Raw genomic sequence first — 15,723 nt, 5'->3', positions numbered from 1 at the left:
GAGCGGGGTAATTTCTAAAGAAAACATCAATTTTCCGAATGCGCTTAAACAGCGCGAGTTGCATTATCTCGAAGGCGGGTATCTCGAGGAGATGCCGGGTATATAACAACGCGGAGAATACGAAGAGGAACGGGACGACTCGACTGATCCTGTCACCGGGCCAGCTGATAAATCGTTCCTCGTGCCTGAGTTCGTCCGCTCTGCCCGTGCCAAACTCTGCGCGTTGTCATTTTTAAACAGATAACAAATGATGCTTACAATAAAGCGCATTCAAAACGCATAACCAGCTCGCGCAGCAATCGCTCAAGGCGTCCCAGCGTTTTATTTCTCGCGGATGGAACGCGTCGGCGCTCGAGCGTCCTTCATCTTTATTCCTCCGCAACGTCCCACCGCTCTGCGCTCGTTCGCCAGCGAGCAACAGCGATACCCTTTCATCCGGATAATTTATGAATGGTTGCGACTATTGTATACACGCTGTTTATCGGGGGCCGCGGAAAAAAAGCCGATTCCGCCTCTCGACGCTCGAATTTTAATAAGGCGGATACAAAGCTGCGTCGTTCAACGCGCATTAACGCGCCTCTCGCATCGCCATTTCTCATCCCCGCTGATCCGCGTTTCATTCGCTCGCGACGAGGATGGCTACGATCGATCGCGTTACTCGTGCACGATTTTCTCGCACGGCAAATCAGCACCGCGGCGAGACGCATCGTTCTTTCCCGTTCGCATTGGAGAACATCCTGCGAGTCCATCCGAAGCGATCGTCCGCTCTCGCTCTCAAAGTAAGACAGTTCGCCGTCGTCGAGTCTCGATTCAAATGGGCTCAGCGTATCGCGATCGCGCGTATCAGCTTCTGTTTCCACGACGTACGACTCCGTTCCCCATGAATAACGCATTTCCCTGGGAAATCGATATGCAGATTGCCAAGTGTACCAGCTACGTCCGCCCCCTTTCTCTCGCCACCACCACCCTCTTTCGCTCTCCACGTTCCTCCGCGCGTCTATCCTTCGCGTTCGTCTTTGCGCGGTCTCCTCCGCGTGGATTTAGGTCAGTGGAGAAGCGCGTCCCTCTTTTCCACGGCGTCGCGGGTTTCGTCGATCGACGGAAGCGTCGAAAGCGCGAGACGAACCGCGAGAATGGCGCGGAGGCCGCGCGGACACTCTTCTAAGCTCCGCGCCGTGCCAAGGATCGATAAGCGACGAGCCGACCAAGTGCTCATCGCCGCCGCAGACTCCACGGATAATGAACTCGTGTAATCACGATGGTTACTCGGCCAGTAGACAGCGTTAACGTTTCAGAAGCAACGGGATTTCCCGGATTACACCGCTCTTCGCTTTTCCCCATTTATAATAAGACTGATCCCCTCGGATGGCCGGACGGGAATCTCTTAAAGTTTTAATTACTCTCGCGTGGCCGCTAATGTGCCTTTTTTCCATCAGCCCTCCCGAGCGACGATTCCGTGACGCGTAGCCACTAAATCCGTGAAACTTGATAACGTTTAAAAAGGAGACGGGGCAGGGCGAATTCCTTTGAGTAATTAACGTATTCCTAAGCGGGGCCACGGCAGATGCGGAATGAGGGTGCGCGCGGAGGGCGCGGCTGGGACACGCCGCGAGCCAGATTCCGTTTTGCATCGTAAACGCCGGAGTTTCTTGTCCAACCGGAAGTCTAGCGCCGCGCTGTTTTACGCGCGCCCCGACAACACCCTCCGCGTTGTAACGCGCGCGAAAATGGGTCAGAGTTCTAGCGTCCGCGGTTCTACGATCGCGTTAAACGTACGCTCAACATCGCTCGCCGTACGCGAATATAACCGCGCGCAACCAGCTCACCGTTACGCCGCCACGACGCGAGCTGTTCACTTACGGCTCGCTGGAAATCTTCGTGGTCCCGGGATTTACAAGATAATTTTCTGTGGAAAAATTTGCTAAAGCGACTCGTCGCACTCGCGATGGTAGTCGCGCGTTCTTCGCGATAATATTTGACTCTACTTCAAACAACGAGCAGATATACTGGCGAGAAGAAAGGGGAGAATCGAAGATAGCCGTTAAAATCATCGACAAAGGCGAGTCGTTAACTTCCATAATGCGATCGTCGGAGCGTTCCCGAGGGTTCGGACCGATGCGTCCCGGTGGAAAAGGTTGAAACAGAAAAATCGACGCGCAGCTAGCTGCCCCTCTTCAACTTCTGTCGCGATCTTATTCGTCGGACAGCTCGTTTATTCTGAAGAACTCGAGAGCTCGGCTGTGAGTCCAATTAAAAATCACGGGGTCATTTATTTACGCTTGGGATACAATCGAGCTTGAACAAGGCAGCCGCGCTCGGGCACGGGGGCGGAGGGTGTCGGAGGGCAGACGGGGTGGGTAGGTGTAAATAATGGTCAAGCGGCCAGAAAGGTCGGACACTGCGAAAGAGGGTGGACGGCAAAGAGAAATTAAGGCGAAAACCAACGGGAGGGTAATGAGCGAACAAAAAAGGGGTAGAAAGAACGAGCGGCCAGCGGTTGATGGGCGAGCACGACTTGTTTTCGATGCAAAAAATTGCTGAGGGACCGAACTAGTTCACAAACTTTTCTACTGGATATTTCTTTTTTCTCTTCTCTTTCCTCGTTTCCCCTTTTTATTTTGTTCGTTCCACGCGATTCAATTATCGCGATCGATTGTTCCAGCGGGATTGCCGCCTTGCAGTCACCGCTTACTTTTATTTCGAATGAAAATCGGTCCATCGTTAGCGAAAGAATGACATTACGGGTTGAAAGTATTATCGAGTGGTACTTTTTTTTTTATAATTGAACGTTCTTCTTGTTGTCTCAAGTTTCATTTTTTTATCCCGTTTCTTGTGTACCATTTGTTTTATTTTAGATTCCACGAGGATCCGGGGGAAAGGATTAAACCAATTTTTCACAAACAGCTAACTAATTCATATTATCGATTAAAGGCAACAGAAATGCACATTAATAGAATTGCTTAAACGCTATAGAGAAATAAACGCTTCGCTGTTATCACCGTAAATTTGTTCTCCCTTCGAAAATAAATCCTTGGACTGGTATAGTTGGTCTTTATATAACATCGAATCGATACAATGTCAATTAAAAAATTCGAACCCATTCCACGACCGATAAATCAATACGCAATCCATTTATTACTTCCACGTACCGTACCTCTATTTTTTTATTAAATTCCATGAATAAATAACACGCGGAAATTACTTGGACGTAACTCGCGACCTTCCCCCTTCGTGGCACGTTCACGTTTAATACCTAGGAGCGTGATTAAACGCGCGAAGCCCTTCTTTTTTCTTCTCCTCGTCCCTGCACACCCGTCGGAGGGAACGATCGAACGGGCAGCACCCGAATACTGTGTGCATTAATTCAAGGAACGTTGAAAGCCCACGTGACGATGAGTAGGTAGAAAGGATGGATTAGTCGGCTACGGCAGGAGCAAGTGTGCACGACACTCGTTCGATAAGATGCCTCGTAACGTGACCTGTCGACCCCCGCGTAGCTGCAATTGCTGTCGTCGCGCGAGACCGGTCGCCATTTAAATTTCATTGCGTACACCTGTACTGCACCCGCCTCGTGTCTGGTCCACGCAAATCACCATCGTGTCTCTCGCATTTTTCACGCATTCTCGCGAAAGTGAAAAGCGCAAATTTACACCTTTATAACTGGCACGACGTTAACGTTGTTGGTCGATCAGGAGGATACGTAGAATGGTAGAACGTCTCGCGTGGTCGCCATTCCTCTTCTCGGTTCTACTGAGAATTACTTAGAATTACAGACGAACGCGTAAACTTTGAATTCCCCCGCGTAGATTTGAAAGAAAGCCCGTTATTACACGCGGCGATGGTTCCCGGGGAAAGTTTTGCTGTGAAACGGTGCACCGTAGACGCGGTTCAGTTTCCGTATGACTTTTATTTGTAGTAGAAATTGCACGGTTAGATAAACTTTTGTACTTCACGGGTCTATCTAACCGAAGTTTATATTCGTTACGTTTTAGCGCAAAGCTCAAAGATGTTCGGAGATGAATAATGCATATGGATTTAAATAGAATAACCAGCGCTAGTTCCACGCTTGTTTGCTTTGTAAATCACCGCAAACCTTGGTCACGGGTACGTGTAAACTCGAGTGCAGCATAAAGAGATGTACCGCATCGTAAGAAAATTATACCATCTCGAAACAGAAGCAAAATTACAGAAAAGAACGCAGCCTGTATCGCGGCAATAGAAAGCGAAGCTCGAGCAACGGCTCGAACCAGAAGGTGGAACATTACCGAAGATTAAACGCGCGATGCCCGTCGCGTCCCGGTCGTCCCTTATTCCCTCCAATTACACCTGATTTAGGCAACGTTACGGTTAACTAAGCTCGAGCAAAAAGCAGGACTCGCGCGCAACGTGCCCCGAAACGGACGGGGCGGACGAAGAAGCGGCGGTCGCCCGTAGGTGGGTTAACGTTCGCCAGAAGCTGCCCTGCCTGCCCCCGCCAAGAAACCCGGAGGCGTGCTCGAGGGCCTCTATTGAATTAACTCCATTCACCAAATTGCTCTCGCATTATGCTGGATCACGCCTGAGCTAAGTTCCACCCCTGCGGCGTGCGGTCTCTCTGTCACAAACGCCGGCAACGAAGACAAAGTCCTTCGTACGATTGAAATTCGTGGCCCGTTTTACGGGGGCACACGCGGACGTGCCCACCACCCTCTCCCCCCTTTTGTAATTCATCAAAGACCGCAACGGGCGGGGTGGCGCACGGTGGCGGCGGCGCCCAACCCCGTCCCACCAATTTTCCATCGTCGACGAAAATTTTACTCACAGATAAGAACCCGTCCGACGCTGAAAGGATTACGCCGTTATACGGCGCTTGTTCAAATTTAAATTCCCCGCCTCGCTTTCCTTTGCCTCAGCCTCCCCGCGATTTTCCTTTAGTTTTTCAGCTTTTTACGCTCCCGACTGCTGTCGGGACCTAACGGTTACTTGATAATTCTATTAATTCGTTAGCGGTGATTTTCCGAGTTGGCTGGATTGCGGATTTGGTAAACGATGAGTGGAATAATAACGCGGTGAGTTCGACTCTTTTCGATGACGATCGATGAGTTTGCAACGCGATGAACAATCGCGAGCCTCGCCCTGTTTCCGAACGAACTCTACGTTCGAACAGCTGATGCTCGCGTTGAAATATTGGCGTACAGCGGGCTGGCGTTTCTTATATTTTATTTTCATACCTCGCACGTTCCTCTATTTACCGCACGTCGTTACGTACGTACAACGTCGCAGCCAGGAGGGAAACACGAGTGGGGCGAGGATAGAAATCTGGAATCGCGGGCGAACAAAACGAAAAGGAGCGGGCGGAGAAGGAAAGCAAGAGGAACGCTCGACAATTTCTTCGAAGGCTAGCCCGCGTTCTGGTACAGTTGTGAGTAAACGAACGATAAATTTTCTGTTGGAGAATAAAAATAAAAGGAGCGATCGTACCCCTCGATGAACAATACCTCTGTCCTCTGATTTCTTCCACGTCCGACTGTCCACCGTTCGACGACCGTGTCGGCGGTGATCGAATTCAATTTCCGTTATCGATTCGCGTATCGTCGTTCGATTTCACGCGACACTTTCGTCTCGCTAAGATCATCGCACGCGAGAAGCGGCGCGATCTCGTCCCCGCTAAAAAATGATCGAGCGAGCAGCTTGAATTTCCAGCGCGAATGAATTCCTCGATAGACATCTCTGCCGACCGCGTTGACCCTCTTTCCGGAATGCATTAAATCGCAACGGCGGCCCTAATTATCGATTGCGCGCCGCCGTGCAACTGGCTCGTCCGTCCCACATTTCACAAGTGTTTCTCGCCCCGCATAATTTCCTTTCCGCCTGGCAAGGCCTTCTTTCTTCGCATCCGGCCGGGTCTTTTCACGGCAGCGAACGCGACAAGATAAACCGCGACCCGCGCGGCACCGCTCGCCTATTTACTCGCGGCACTTTGATTAAAAAAGGAGAACCGCGCGCGAAATTCCTTCGGCAACGGGCGGCGCCCGTGGATTTTTTAATTAAAAACCAACGCTCGCGGAGAACATACAACATTCGACGACGAGCAATCGTGAGCGACGATCTTTCAACGCGTGGTCGGGGGTTGGAGAGGAAAAAGGGGTGAAACCAGGTCGGAAACAACCGGGCGACGCTGTATTCTTTCGCCAAACAACGCGGGAGCGAACGACGGCCTCCTGGTGGAATTACGAGGAGAGAACAGAAATAGCGGCGACGGAACGACGGAAATCTCGTTAAGGTAGGCAACATTATCTTTTATCCGCGGGAGAACGAGCCGAGACGGTGGGGGTAGAAGGCATTCGTATTATAACGCGTGTGCCAGCCCTCGGTTCGCCTTCTTATATATTACATTTTCCTCTGTTTTTTTCACGGGAAGCGAACGGGACCGCGGGTTTCGTTGTTCTCTCCTCTCTGAGAAAGATGAATGGAGTTAACCCGCTTTGTTAATGTCGTTACGGGTAATGGATTGTTCGAGCTAATAGACGACGGCACTGCTTTCTTATTTACAATCATCCACCGCGTTTCCACCCCTTCGTCGCGTGCAACCCTCTGTTGCCGCGTCGAACATTCTTTTTTCCACTGTGTATTCATTATGCACATCAACATTGAAAGAAGAGATTATATTGGTATCTTAGGAGAAAGTAGATGGGTTCGACATTTTTATCGGATAGACCAGAGCGCGGAAAAACAAAACGAAGACGATAGAAAGGCGAGGAGAAGCTCGAGAAATCGTGAATCGTTCGAGGCTGATCAACGAACGTATACCCAGCGTTAGACAGAGAACAACGGCAGTTTCGTCTGAATCGACGACGGTGCTGTCGGCGGCAGATTTTTGGTGCGGATGCGTTATGGGTCAGTCCGGTGGTGGACAGTTACGTCGACGTGAACAATCGATGTCGGCCATCAGTTGCAGTTTGCGCGGCGCAGTTATACTAGGGACAATTGTTATTGACAAATCGTAATGCCGGTCATCAGTCATGACGGGGACGGGAGGCTAGAGGTGGCTGGGCTGCGCGTTTATACGCCTCCCCGCTCGAGCGTTCGCGTTCTACCCCCGACGACTCGAGGTGGATCGCGTCAATCTTCCGATGGAGGATACGCGGACGTTGCGAAGGATTTGCATACGATCAGCAGGGGATGTTGCTTGATATACGTTCGATATTGGCTGGTATTACTTATCTTGTAATCCTCATCTATACGAGCCACTCTTGAGAGTGTCTGAGGGTGAATAAGACCGCGAAGCCCCTAGCGCGCGAACGAATCGACATTCGTTACAACGAATCGAATGGTAAATTAGGTCGTCGTACAGTGGTACGCTGGGGGAGGAAATCTGTGATTGTTCGTCGTGAACGTAGAGACGCAAAGCCTGCCGTTCAATTTACACCTCGATTCTTCCCGCAAACGTCCGCGCGTCGAGACCACTCTCGACCGGATACGTAATACCCAACTTTCAACCCCATTTTCCCAACCCCCTGGACAAAAACACGGTTCGACGTCGAAGACAGATCGCGTCGTTCGGCTATGCTCGAGCGAACGAAGTTACGCGCCGCTAGCCTCTCGGTTGGGTTCCCGTTTTAATTAGCCGCTGCTAGACGAGCCCTCGGTTCCGCCTTATCAGATACAGACAGCGTCGGATGGGAATAAAACGACGCGAGACGCGGTCTCGCTCGTTCTCAGCATGAAAATCACGTCGCGGACCCGGAAAAGCGACAGTCGAACGCGGGCGTACGCTCGTTTAGAATCGACCCGCGCGAGGGACCGGAGCGACGGTTTAAGACCGAGCGAACGCCACCCTCGACCAAGATGACTCCGAGGCGAGGTTCGACGCCGGCTTTCGGGCTCGGGATATCGCATTATTCCCGGCTGAATGGGGTAAATCAGGATCTCGTAGAGTTTCGACGTGGAATCGACGGCGCTCTCTCGGATCGCTGATGCCGGGGAGGACGAGGATTGGTTGCCAGCGGCTGCCTTGGGAATTCAATTATAGCAACGGAACAATGGCAACCGCGCCAGTAATGAATGGACCGTCGCCGAGAGGTCAACGGATTACATGGTATTTACAATACATAAATGGGATGGCTGTCGAGAGGATCGTTAAATCCTCGCGCGAGGCTTCCTCGAACTTTATTCCAACCACGGACGTCGTCGTCGCTTGCGACTTGGAGTTTTCGATCTTCGAAACAAAAAAAAAAAAAAAAGAATAAAAGAAAGGGAGAATGTTGCGCGAAAAGTGCTGTTGTCGATTTAAAGAGAAGGGTGAAACGAAAGGATTAACTTTTAGCTCCGATCGTGGTGTGAACTTTGCGATCGAGATTTGTGGCGAAAGTGGTCATCCGAGTAAACATCGGTTTCACAGAGGCTGCTGGGGGGAAAAAATTGACAAAGAAACAACCCCTTTGGCACGGTTAAGGACGAGTTTCGTAATTATGTTACCGATGGCGCACGGGGTGGGAGGCAGAAGCGCGAGGGTGGTTCCTGGCTCTCTCGCTCGGTCGGCCATGCGTTTAGGAACATCGATGGGTTCCCTCAATAACCTCTTTAAAAGAGACTAAATTCATTATTTGCCTTCTATTCGGTACGCTGGCGTGCGGCCCGTTTCCCTGCGTCTCCTTTTATACCCGGCTAAAGGAAGTTTCGATCGCGCGGGGGTTACCCTCGAAGGGTCGCGATAGCAGAAACTCGATCCACTGTTCCAAATCGAGATGTATTATTGATCGCGTGATACCAATGCTGGACGCTTCCATTTCCCTTTTACTTCGAGTCGAACCAACCGCTGACTCTTTTCGGAAATTCAAATTCCTCCGTTACCACAAAAGGGGTTAATAATAAAGCCACTCGGTTCAACATCCATAACAAGAGTTCTCTTAACAATAACTTTCTATTCACCGCGAAGCAACCTTACCTTCCAACTTACACGATCCGTGCATATCGTCCAACGATCGACTTAATTTGCATACCTAGCCACGATCCTCTCGTACCGTCGCGCAACCACCGCCTAGACGACAGCCAAGCGCGACGAAACGAAAAGAAAAGAAGCTGGGATACCGGTGGTGCACGCAACAGAGAAACGGATAATACATTTGCATGTGAATTGTCGCATGGCGGCATAGGTGGGATTCTGTAGCGAGCAGGTAGGAGGAAGGTAACGTCTCGACCGTTAAATATGGGAACAATTATGAGGTGCCAGAGTGGGTCAGGGGAAAACATCTCGACGACGCTAACCGCGCGTGTCTTCTCACCCCAGGAACCAACCCCGTAGTGGGTTGCGATCCTTCTACAATTAAAAACTCGTTCACGGTTTACGTAGACGGTTTCGAGTGACTTTTTCGTGGCGCACCGCTCAGGGGTTGCGACGGGTCTTTCGCGTAATGGTCCGCTAGCGGGAAATTAAATTCTTCTGGGCAACCCGCGAGGCCGCGTCGTCATCGGCTGGAAATATCGAAAGCTCGCTGGCGATAATTTCGGTCGACAGTTTATACGGGATTTGAAAATTTCGTACGCGCAACACCGAAATTATTCCCGCACCGTGGCTATCTGCATCGCGGTGCAACGCGGTCGAAATTGTTTCTGCGATATTTAAATAATACGATATTTATTGCACGATCGTATTGTTAGAGAAGATTAAACCGGCGTGTATACGGAAACAAACGATGTAAACGCGAAATCATTTAATTCGCGATCGAATTGCATTATTTTAAACGGGCAGCTCGGAATAATCCGTATTTTGCATTGATTAATTTACACGCTCCTTCGAAATTTCAAAGCGCATTCAGGGAACACCCAACACACGGATAAGCTGTTGAATTTTTTATCCCCTGCCGCGAACAAGTGGCGAAGAGAAAAGCGCCAATTACTATTTCACCGTATCGATCGAACACCGATGCGTCTCGATGGATCGTCGCTATGGATTTCGCTCCGCCATCGAGAAATAAATGCGAAACGAACATTCGCGATTTCATTAATTTCCCTCTAAAAGGCAATTTCAGCTTTCAAGTCGGAGGGCTCGACGATAGAGACTCCTCGAGGTGGTTTCTATCCAGCAAACGAAAACGCAGACGTCGAGTCTGCACGAAGCCAGGTAGAAATGATTTCTTTCAGCGGACGGGAAGAGTCGGACACGTCTACGTCGAGTCGTTTCCCCTCGTTAAGGGATTCCGTGTGGCTCGTAGCAGGGGTGAAAAGGTGGAGGCGGGCGTGCGGATTGCGGAAGCAGTCGCGAGCGTTTTCGCGCTTCGCAGCCGCAGAGCAGTTCCGAGTTGCCATTCGGAGCACGTAGATTGCTAACCTAACTTGTTTAGCGGTTTTAGCGGTATTTGATTAGTTGAGTGAATTTCCGAACTGTTTCAGACCGCTCGAGCTGGCTTCGAGCGAACCTCGAGATCGGACGACGACAAACCTTCGACGAATTTTCCACGTGCACAGAGCCACCCCCGTGTCTGGGTTGGTCCGCGCGTTTCCTCGTATTTAGACAGAGGACACGTATCAACCGTCGCGTTTCGCTGGATCCCGTCGAAATTGTAAACCGGTTCGATTGTCGTTTCGCGATCCCGTGTGGCTTACCTTGAGAGTAGTTCATGTCCTTCTATCATGTACCTCGATGGTCACTCCTGGCCGGAGTCACGATCGCGCGGATACAAGTTGTCACCTGAAACAGATTAGTTTAGAACAGTGATTCGACTGCGTGAGATTTCAAAGTCGGTACAGTGTTAGTCCTCTAAGTGAAATTACTTTTCTATTTCTACGAACCAACTGACAAGTGTCGGCAGAATTTTTAAGTGCTCGCCAAACTCGCGAAATTTTACAAGCTATTTCAGTACTATAATTCGATCCCCTAAAACCTCTCGCAAGAGACTACCCAGAAGTGGCTCTTGGCTTTGTTCGATCGACAAATTTGTAGAACCGTGACTTTTCGATGATGTAGCGCATCGTTAACACCTTCAGCCGAGTGTTCGTACACCGGTATCGATCGGTTTTCGTTCTCCGCTCGTCATCTCTTCGTCGACGCCGCTCTCTTCCGGCTCTAAACGTCAATTGAAAAATCGAAGCGCCCCACCGAGGGTAGCTAGCCGTGTAGACCCGTTCAGCTTCCCCTCGATGGCGGCAATATACGAGAAACCCTTATTGGCTAGCTCTGAACCGGCACCACCGCCAAACGACGTGTCCATCTGGCGAGTTAATTAGCGACTTATGAAAGGAATCGCAGCGTAGCCGCCGATAAATATCTATATCGAAAGCCCTATTTTACTCCTTCCGCGTCGGTTACAGCGTTCATTTGGCGTTACGAGGCAACGCGATTATTGAATTTCTCGGGGCTCCATTCAACGACGAGCGACATTCCCTCGGGTGTTACCATTATCGGCGCGACGCATATTTAACGCGAGTCCATCGTGAACGCGACGCTCGGAAAGACAATCAGAGGAGAGTGGCGGAAGTTGTCTCAGCAAATACCATTTAGAAGAACAGCAAGCCGGGCCAGCCAGTAATCAAAGAATGCATTTGTGCCGTGGCTGGTCGAAATAATTGGATAACGCCTGCCCATTTATAGCGGAGGGATATAATGGGAAAGTTCTGGGCGCGTTGGGACACCAATGGCCGCGATTCGATATGCTCGAGAGGTGAATCGATACGGAACGGATTACGAATCCGACGCAAGAACGAACGAATCCACTTCCTCGTCGACGCGTATGCCAATTATAAATTTTCCACCGTCTTAGCCACTTCCGTCCACGAGTCGATCAGTTTTCACGGAAGCAGCGTCGATGGTAACGATCGCACGCGTAACGCGAGGGCAGATTCGAGGTGAATTCAGAGAAGGCGGCTGCGATTCTATATTCTCGAGAACCTGTTCGCGGCGATACGAGCGAATATGGTCGGTGGCCATTTGCAGGATAAAAGCCACGAGAAGATCGGTACGCCAGGTATGTAGGCTGCGGCCGTTGGTCAGTCTCCCGACATCGACGGGGTTGAATCGCGAACCCGCCCCGTTGGATCGAGGGAAAAATTGAATTATCATAAAGAAATTGCTTCCGAATATTTCGTCCGGTTCTATTGAATGCCGACGAGTAGATGAGGAGAAGGGCACCGGTAGACTTCCTTCAATATCGCCCGTGTGCGTGTGCCAGTGAATTGCATCGGGAATTTTAAGAATCGAGGATCGAGAGTCCGTCTCGGTCGGCGGGGAACCGGCGTCGTAAGGTGTCTGGATCGGTTCGTACGTGCGTAACCGTAACGCCTGGATGGTAGTCGAAGGGGTGCGCGAGAAGAAGAATTGGCCAGGAGCTCGCTCTTTGAACCCTTTCGTGACGCCAGTTGCTACTCGAATTGGCCCTGGTATGGCCGGCAATAAGGCCAGAGGAGCGAAAGGCGAAAAGGTGAGCGGTGAAAGAGCAACCTGCGATTCAATTGTCGCGTATCCCTCGTTAAATTCCCGTTCCGTTTCCCGCCGTGTCCCGATTTACCGGTTATCTCCTCGAGTGCCTGGTCCTTTATCGACTTTGATCCGTTCGATCGTCGGCTGGTTCGTTAGTCCGTGGTTACCGTCGAACGTCTCCCGGAGAGATAAAGGATTTCGGTAAAGAGTTTACAAGGACGTCGTTGCGCACCGAATTTTCTTCCCCAGGCGATATCGACGCGACGCTCAGACCCGCATATCGATAGAACGCTTAATTTTAACGACGCCACAGGCGTATATAATCTAAACTCAATACGTCGAAGCATGCATGCGCGTTGGTAAGCACCATACGATCCGATGCCGGGATACCCGGCATCAAATCCCCGGCATGGCCATTATACGCTCATTTCAGGTTAATACTTGGCCGATGTTGGTACATTGAACTAACGACCGACACCGGTCGGACATTAAAGTTGAGCACCCCTGCGCTCCATCGTTGCGGACCACATTGTCCGCCCTTATTCGCCAACTTGCCGAGCAAATTATCCCGAGGATTTCGCCGGGGATATCGACAGCGTCTGGCATTCGTGGAAACCGCGGAGGAACGTTCGCTTGCGCCCTCGGCTGGCCTCTCCCTCGTTTCACCCGGAATTGTCTCCAACTCTCGCCGTTCGAACGTTGCGTCTTGTTCCTCGACGATTCTTGAATCGCATCGAAAGAAATTCCAGGCCCTATCCGTCGAATTATTTCGCGTTTCGTCGAGAATCGAACGCTCGCCTCTTTCCTCCCTCGTCCAAAAAAAAAAGAAGAAGAACCGATCGACTCTCCAATTACATCGCGCCGTTCCATCCGAAAAGTTTCCGTCCCAACCCTCGGGACCGGGCGAAACTTTTTCGAAAATTACACGACCCGCGTCGTCGATCGTCGTCAGGACGCGCGTTCCCTCTCGCGAGCCTGCGTGCCCCGCTCTTCGAAACGCAGGGGGCGTCGAAAGTTCCGCGAGCAACTTTTCGTCCAAGTCCGAATACGCGTCTTGTCCGCCGGCGGAAAAAGAGCTGGGTACACGGAAGACGAGCGAGAGGATAGTACAGCCGGGTATTTTCTCATGAACGATCGAAGGGTGAAGTCTCCCCTCGAGTCGAACCATTGCGTCTCGCGAAATTTTCCAACAATCGAGAAATTCGTCAAAATATATGGAATACCACTGATGGAGTAAAATAAAGGAAATAGTTTAACGAACGATTGATTTTTAATCGTATTCCGTGTACTTTGTCCCGCTAGACGGTGCACCGTAATGGCTGTCGCCAGGCGACCCGTATTTCCGTCCGGTGTCTAATTTGTAATTTAATTTCGGCAATTCCAGTCTCGTCCTCGACCAACCCGCTGTTTTATTGGTCCGTCGTTGCCTCGCACGTGTGCTCGATAGTGCTCGTATGAGTCATTGTCGGCGCGTTAAGTAGCAACGCGTAAAACCGGGACCGCGTGTGGATGGTACGTGGACACCCTGCGCGTGGACACCTTTTACGAGGCCCTCTGAACACGCGTTGCATGCGATTCGTCAGGGTGCGTTTTACGCCAAAATGTCGCGGTGCAAATTCGTGAGTCAGCAGTCGGACGATGGTTTTTATTGGAGCGACCATTCGAGCCGTTCCACTTTAGACTGCTTCAACGGTTTTAAGATCATTTCAGCAGGAGATTCGTCGATGTAATTAACGTAAAGAAAACGCTGACGCGATCGCTGACCGATAACCATTGAAATCGAATTTATTCAGCGCTAAGCGTACGTCAAAGGGTCGTTCTGCAACGGCATCGACGGAGCTACCGTTTCGCGTACATTTCACGATGCCTGCTGGGATATATACGTAAGCATTTCTCCTTGCAGTCGCGCGCGCAAAAAAAAAAAAGAAAAAAGAAAGAGAAGGGATCTCCAATCTCGAATATGAAACGAGAATTTCATTTCCCTCCGCCGGCGAAGGAGCTGACGTAAGCGGTGGGTTCTTGACGAGAGAAATTAAAAGCGCCCCGTTGATCCCATTAATCTTGAGATGATAAAACGATTAGCGATCCTAATGGAAAGAGATATCGAGGAGACGGAGAGGTGCTCCGGTTCGAGAACCGGACGGATGAAAAATTCTCGAGACGAGGGCCTGGAGGGGGGAGGAGGTCGCGAGATATCGGTGAAATAATAGTATTCCGTCGTAAATTAAAATGGCTTCGCGAATGGAAAGAAGAAAATAAAATTGGATATCCGAGCCCGTAGGCACGAAATATATACGCGCGTCGGTCGTCTCGTCTAATTGGCTGCAGAGTTTAGCACGATGTCCTTAGGATGAGAAAAGATTAGATTCCAACGTGGAATTACCAGAGCAAAAGTAGTCTGGCGTGCTGCGAGCAACGGCAAGCGCGCGTTCGTCCGTGCGTTTGATGAATTATTCCAACAGAATGCAACTCGTGTCGCGATGACGACTTTCAGGATCGCCCCTAAGTAATCCGGATGGATTTTCGGAAATTACTGGGGCCTGTAGCGGATACAATTTTATCATTGGGTCGCGTTAAGGGCGTACAGCTGTACACCGCGAGGATGCATTACGAATGCACCCCAATCACGATATCAATGACCCGTGGTTAGGGTTGGCGACATTAATGGCGGCTGCCGTCCAAGATCCGACCCCCGAAGCGTCTTATATTTAATTCAACGACAGCCGCTAATTCACCGCGGCGCATATTCAATCATTTCGAGGTATAACGTCTTTATTCGCGATCACGTCTGCTTCGAGGAATACATAGTAGACGCTGTGGATAGCGTCGGGTTGGAGGAAATTTTCTGAATCCTTTCTGGTCGACGTACAAACGCTGCGCGTTGCCACGTGAATCTCAAGTCAATGCTAAGGTCGCGGGTTACGCTGTACGTTCGTTGAAATTGGTTAAATTAAACGCCTCCTTAGTGATTCGATCGGAGCTATCGTTCGATCAATTATCGCCAGGACACGTATCGGACAGGATCGTATTATCGTAGCGATAGATTCGACGTTGTAGTCAATAAATGACACAGTTTGTTGTAATTACTATTAATTACGAAATGGCGTAGCAACGTCAACAACGTCAGCGGCGCAGGGCGTTTCTGGTTGAAACAATATTGACGCGAAATCTTCATTTAGCGCAATATTCGGGATTCGTTAAGCAAATGTAATTGAATTACGCGCGATGCTTGATGAATGGGACGGGGCTGTCGAGCGTTGCCAAAAAGCGATACAAACGGATCGTTCGAATTTTCACGCTGGTATCCTCCGCGGCTTGGAGATACGTTT

The 15,723-nt window shown here is 50.4% G+C and overlaps 1 protein-coding gene across 4 annotated transcripts in view; it reads right to left on the bottom strand.

Annotated features, from left to right (window-relative positions):
- Ten-m (teneurin transmembrane protein Ten-m) overlaps positions 1-10,666 on the bottom strand; it is a 324,269-nt gene extending 313,603 nt beyond the window's left edge. For 2 of the 4 annotated variants that reach the window (XM_076893495.1, XM_076893496.1), the window contains exon 1: positions 10,585-10,666. In XM_076893495.1, coding sequence (XP_076749610.1) covers positions 10,585-10,600 — 16 coding nt within the window. In that variant the 5' untranslated portion in view covers positions 10,601-10,666. The remainder of the gene's footprint in view (positions 1-10,584) is intronic. The other 2 variants (XM_076893502.1, XM_076893504.1) reach the window with 1 other exon arrangement.
- Between the last annotated feature and the right edge of the window lie 5,057 nt (positions 10,667-15,723).

Source organism: Xylocopa sonorina, chromosome 4, assembly GCF_050948175.1.
Source record: "Xylocopa sonorina isolate GNS202 chromosome 4, iyXylSono1_principal, whole genome shotgun sequence".
In the NCBI taxonomy this organism is placed as follows: Eukaryota; Metazoa; Arthropoda; class Insecta; order Hymenoptera; family Apidae; genus Xylocopa; species Xylocopa sonorina.
This window is presented reverse-complemented; position numbering and strand designations above follow the sequence as displayed.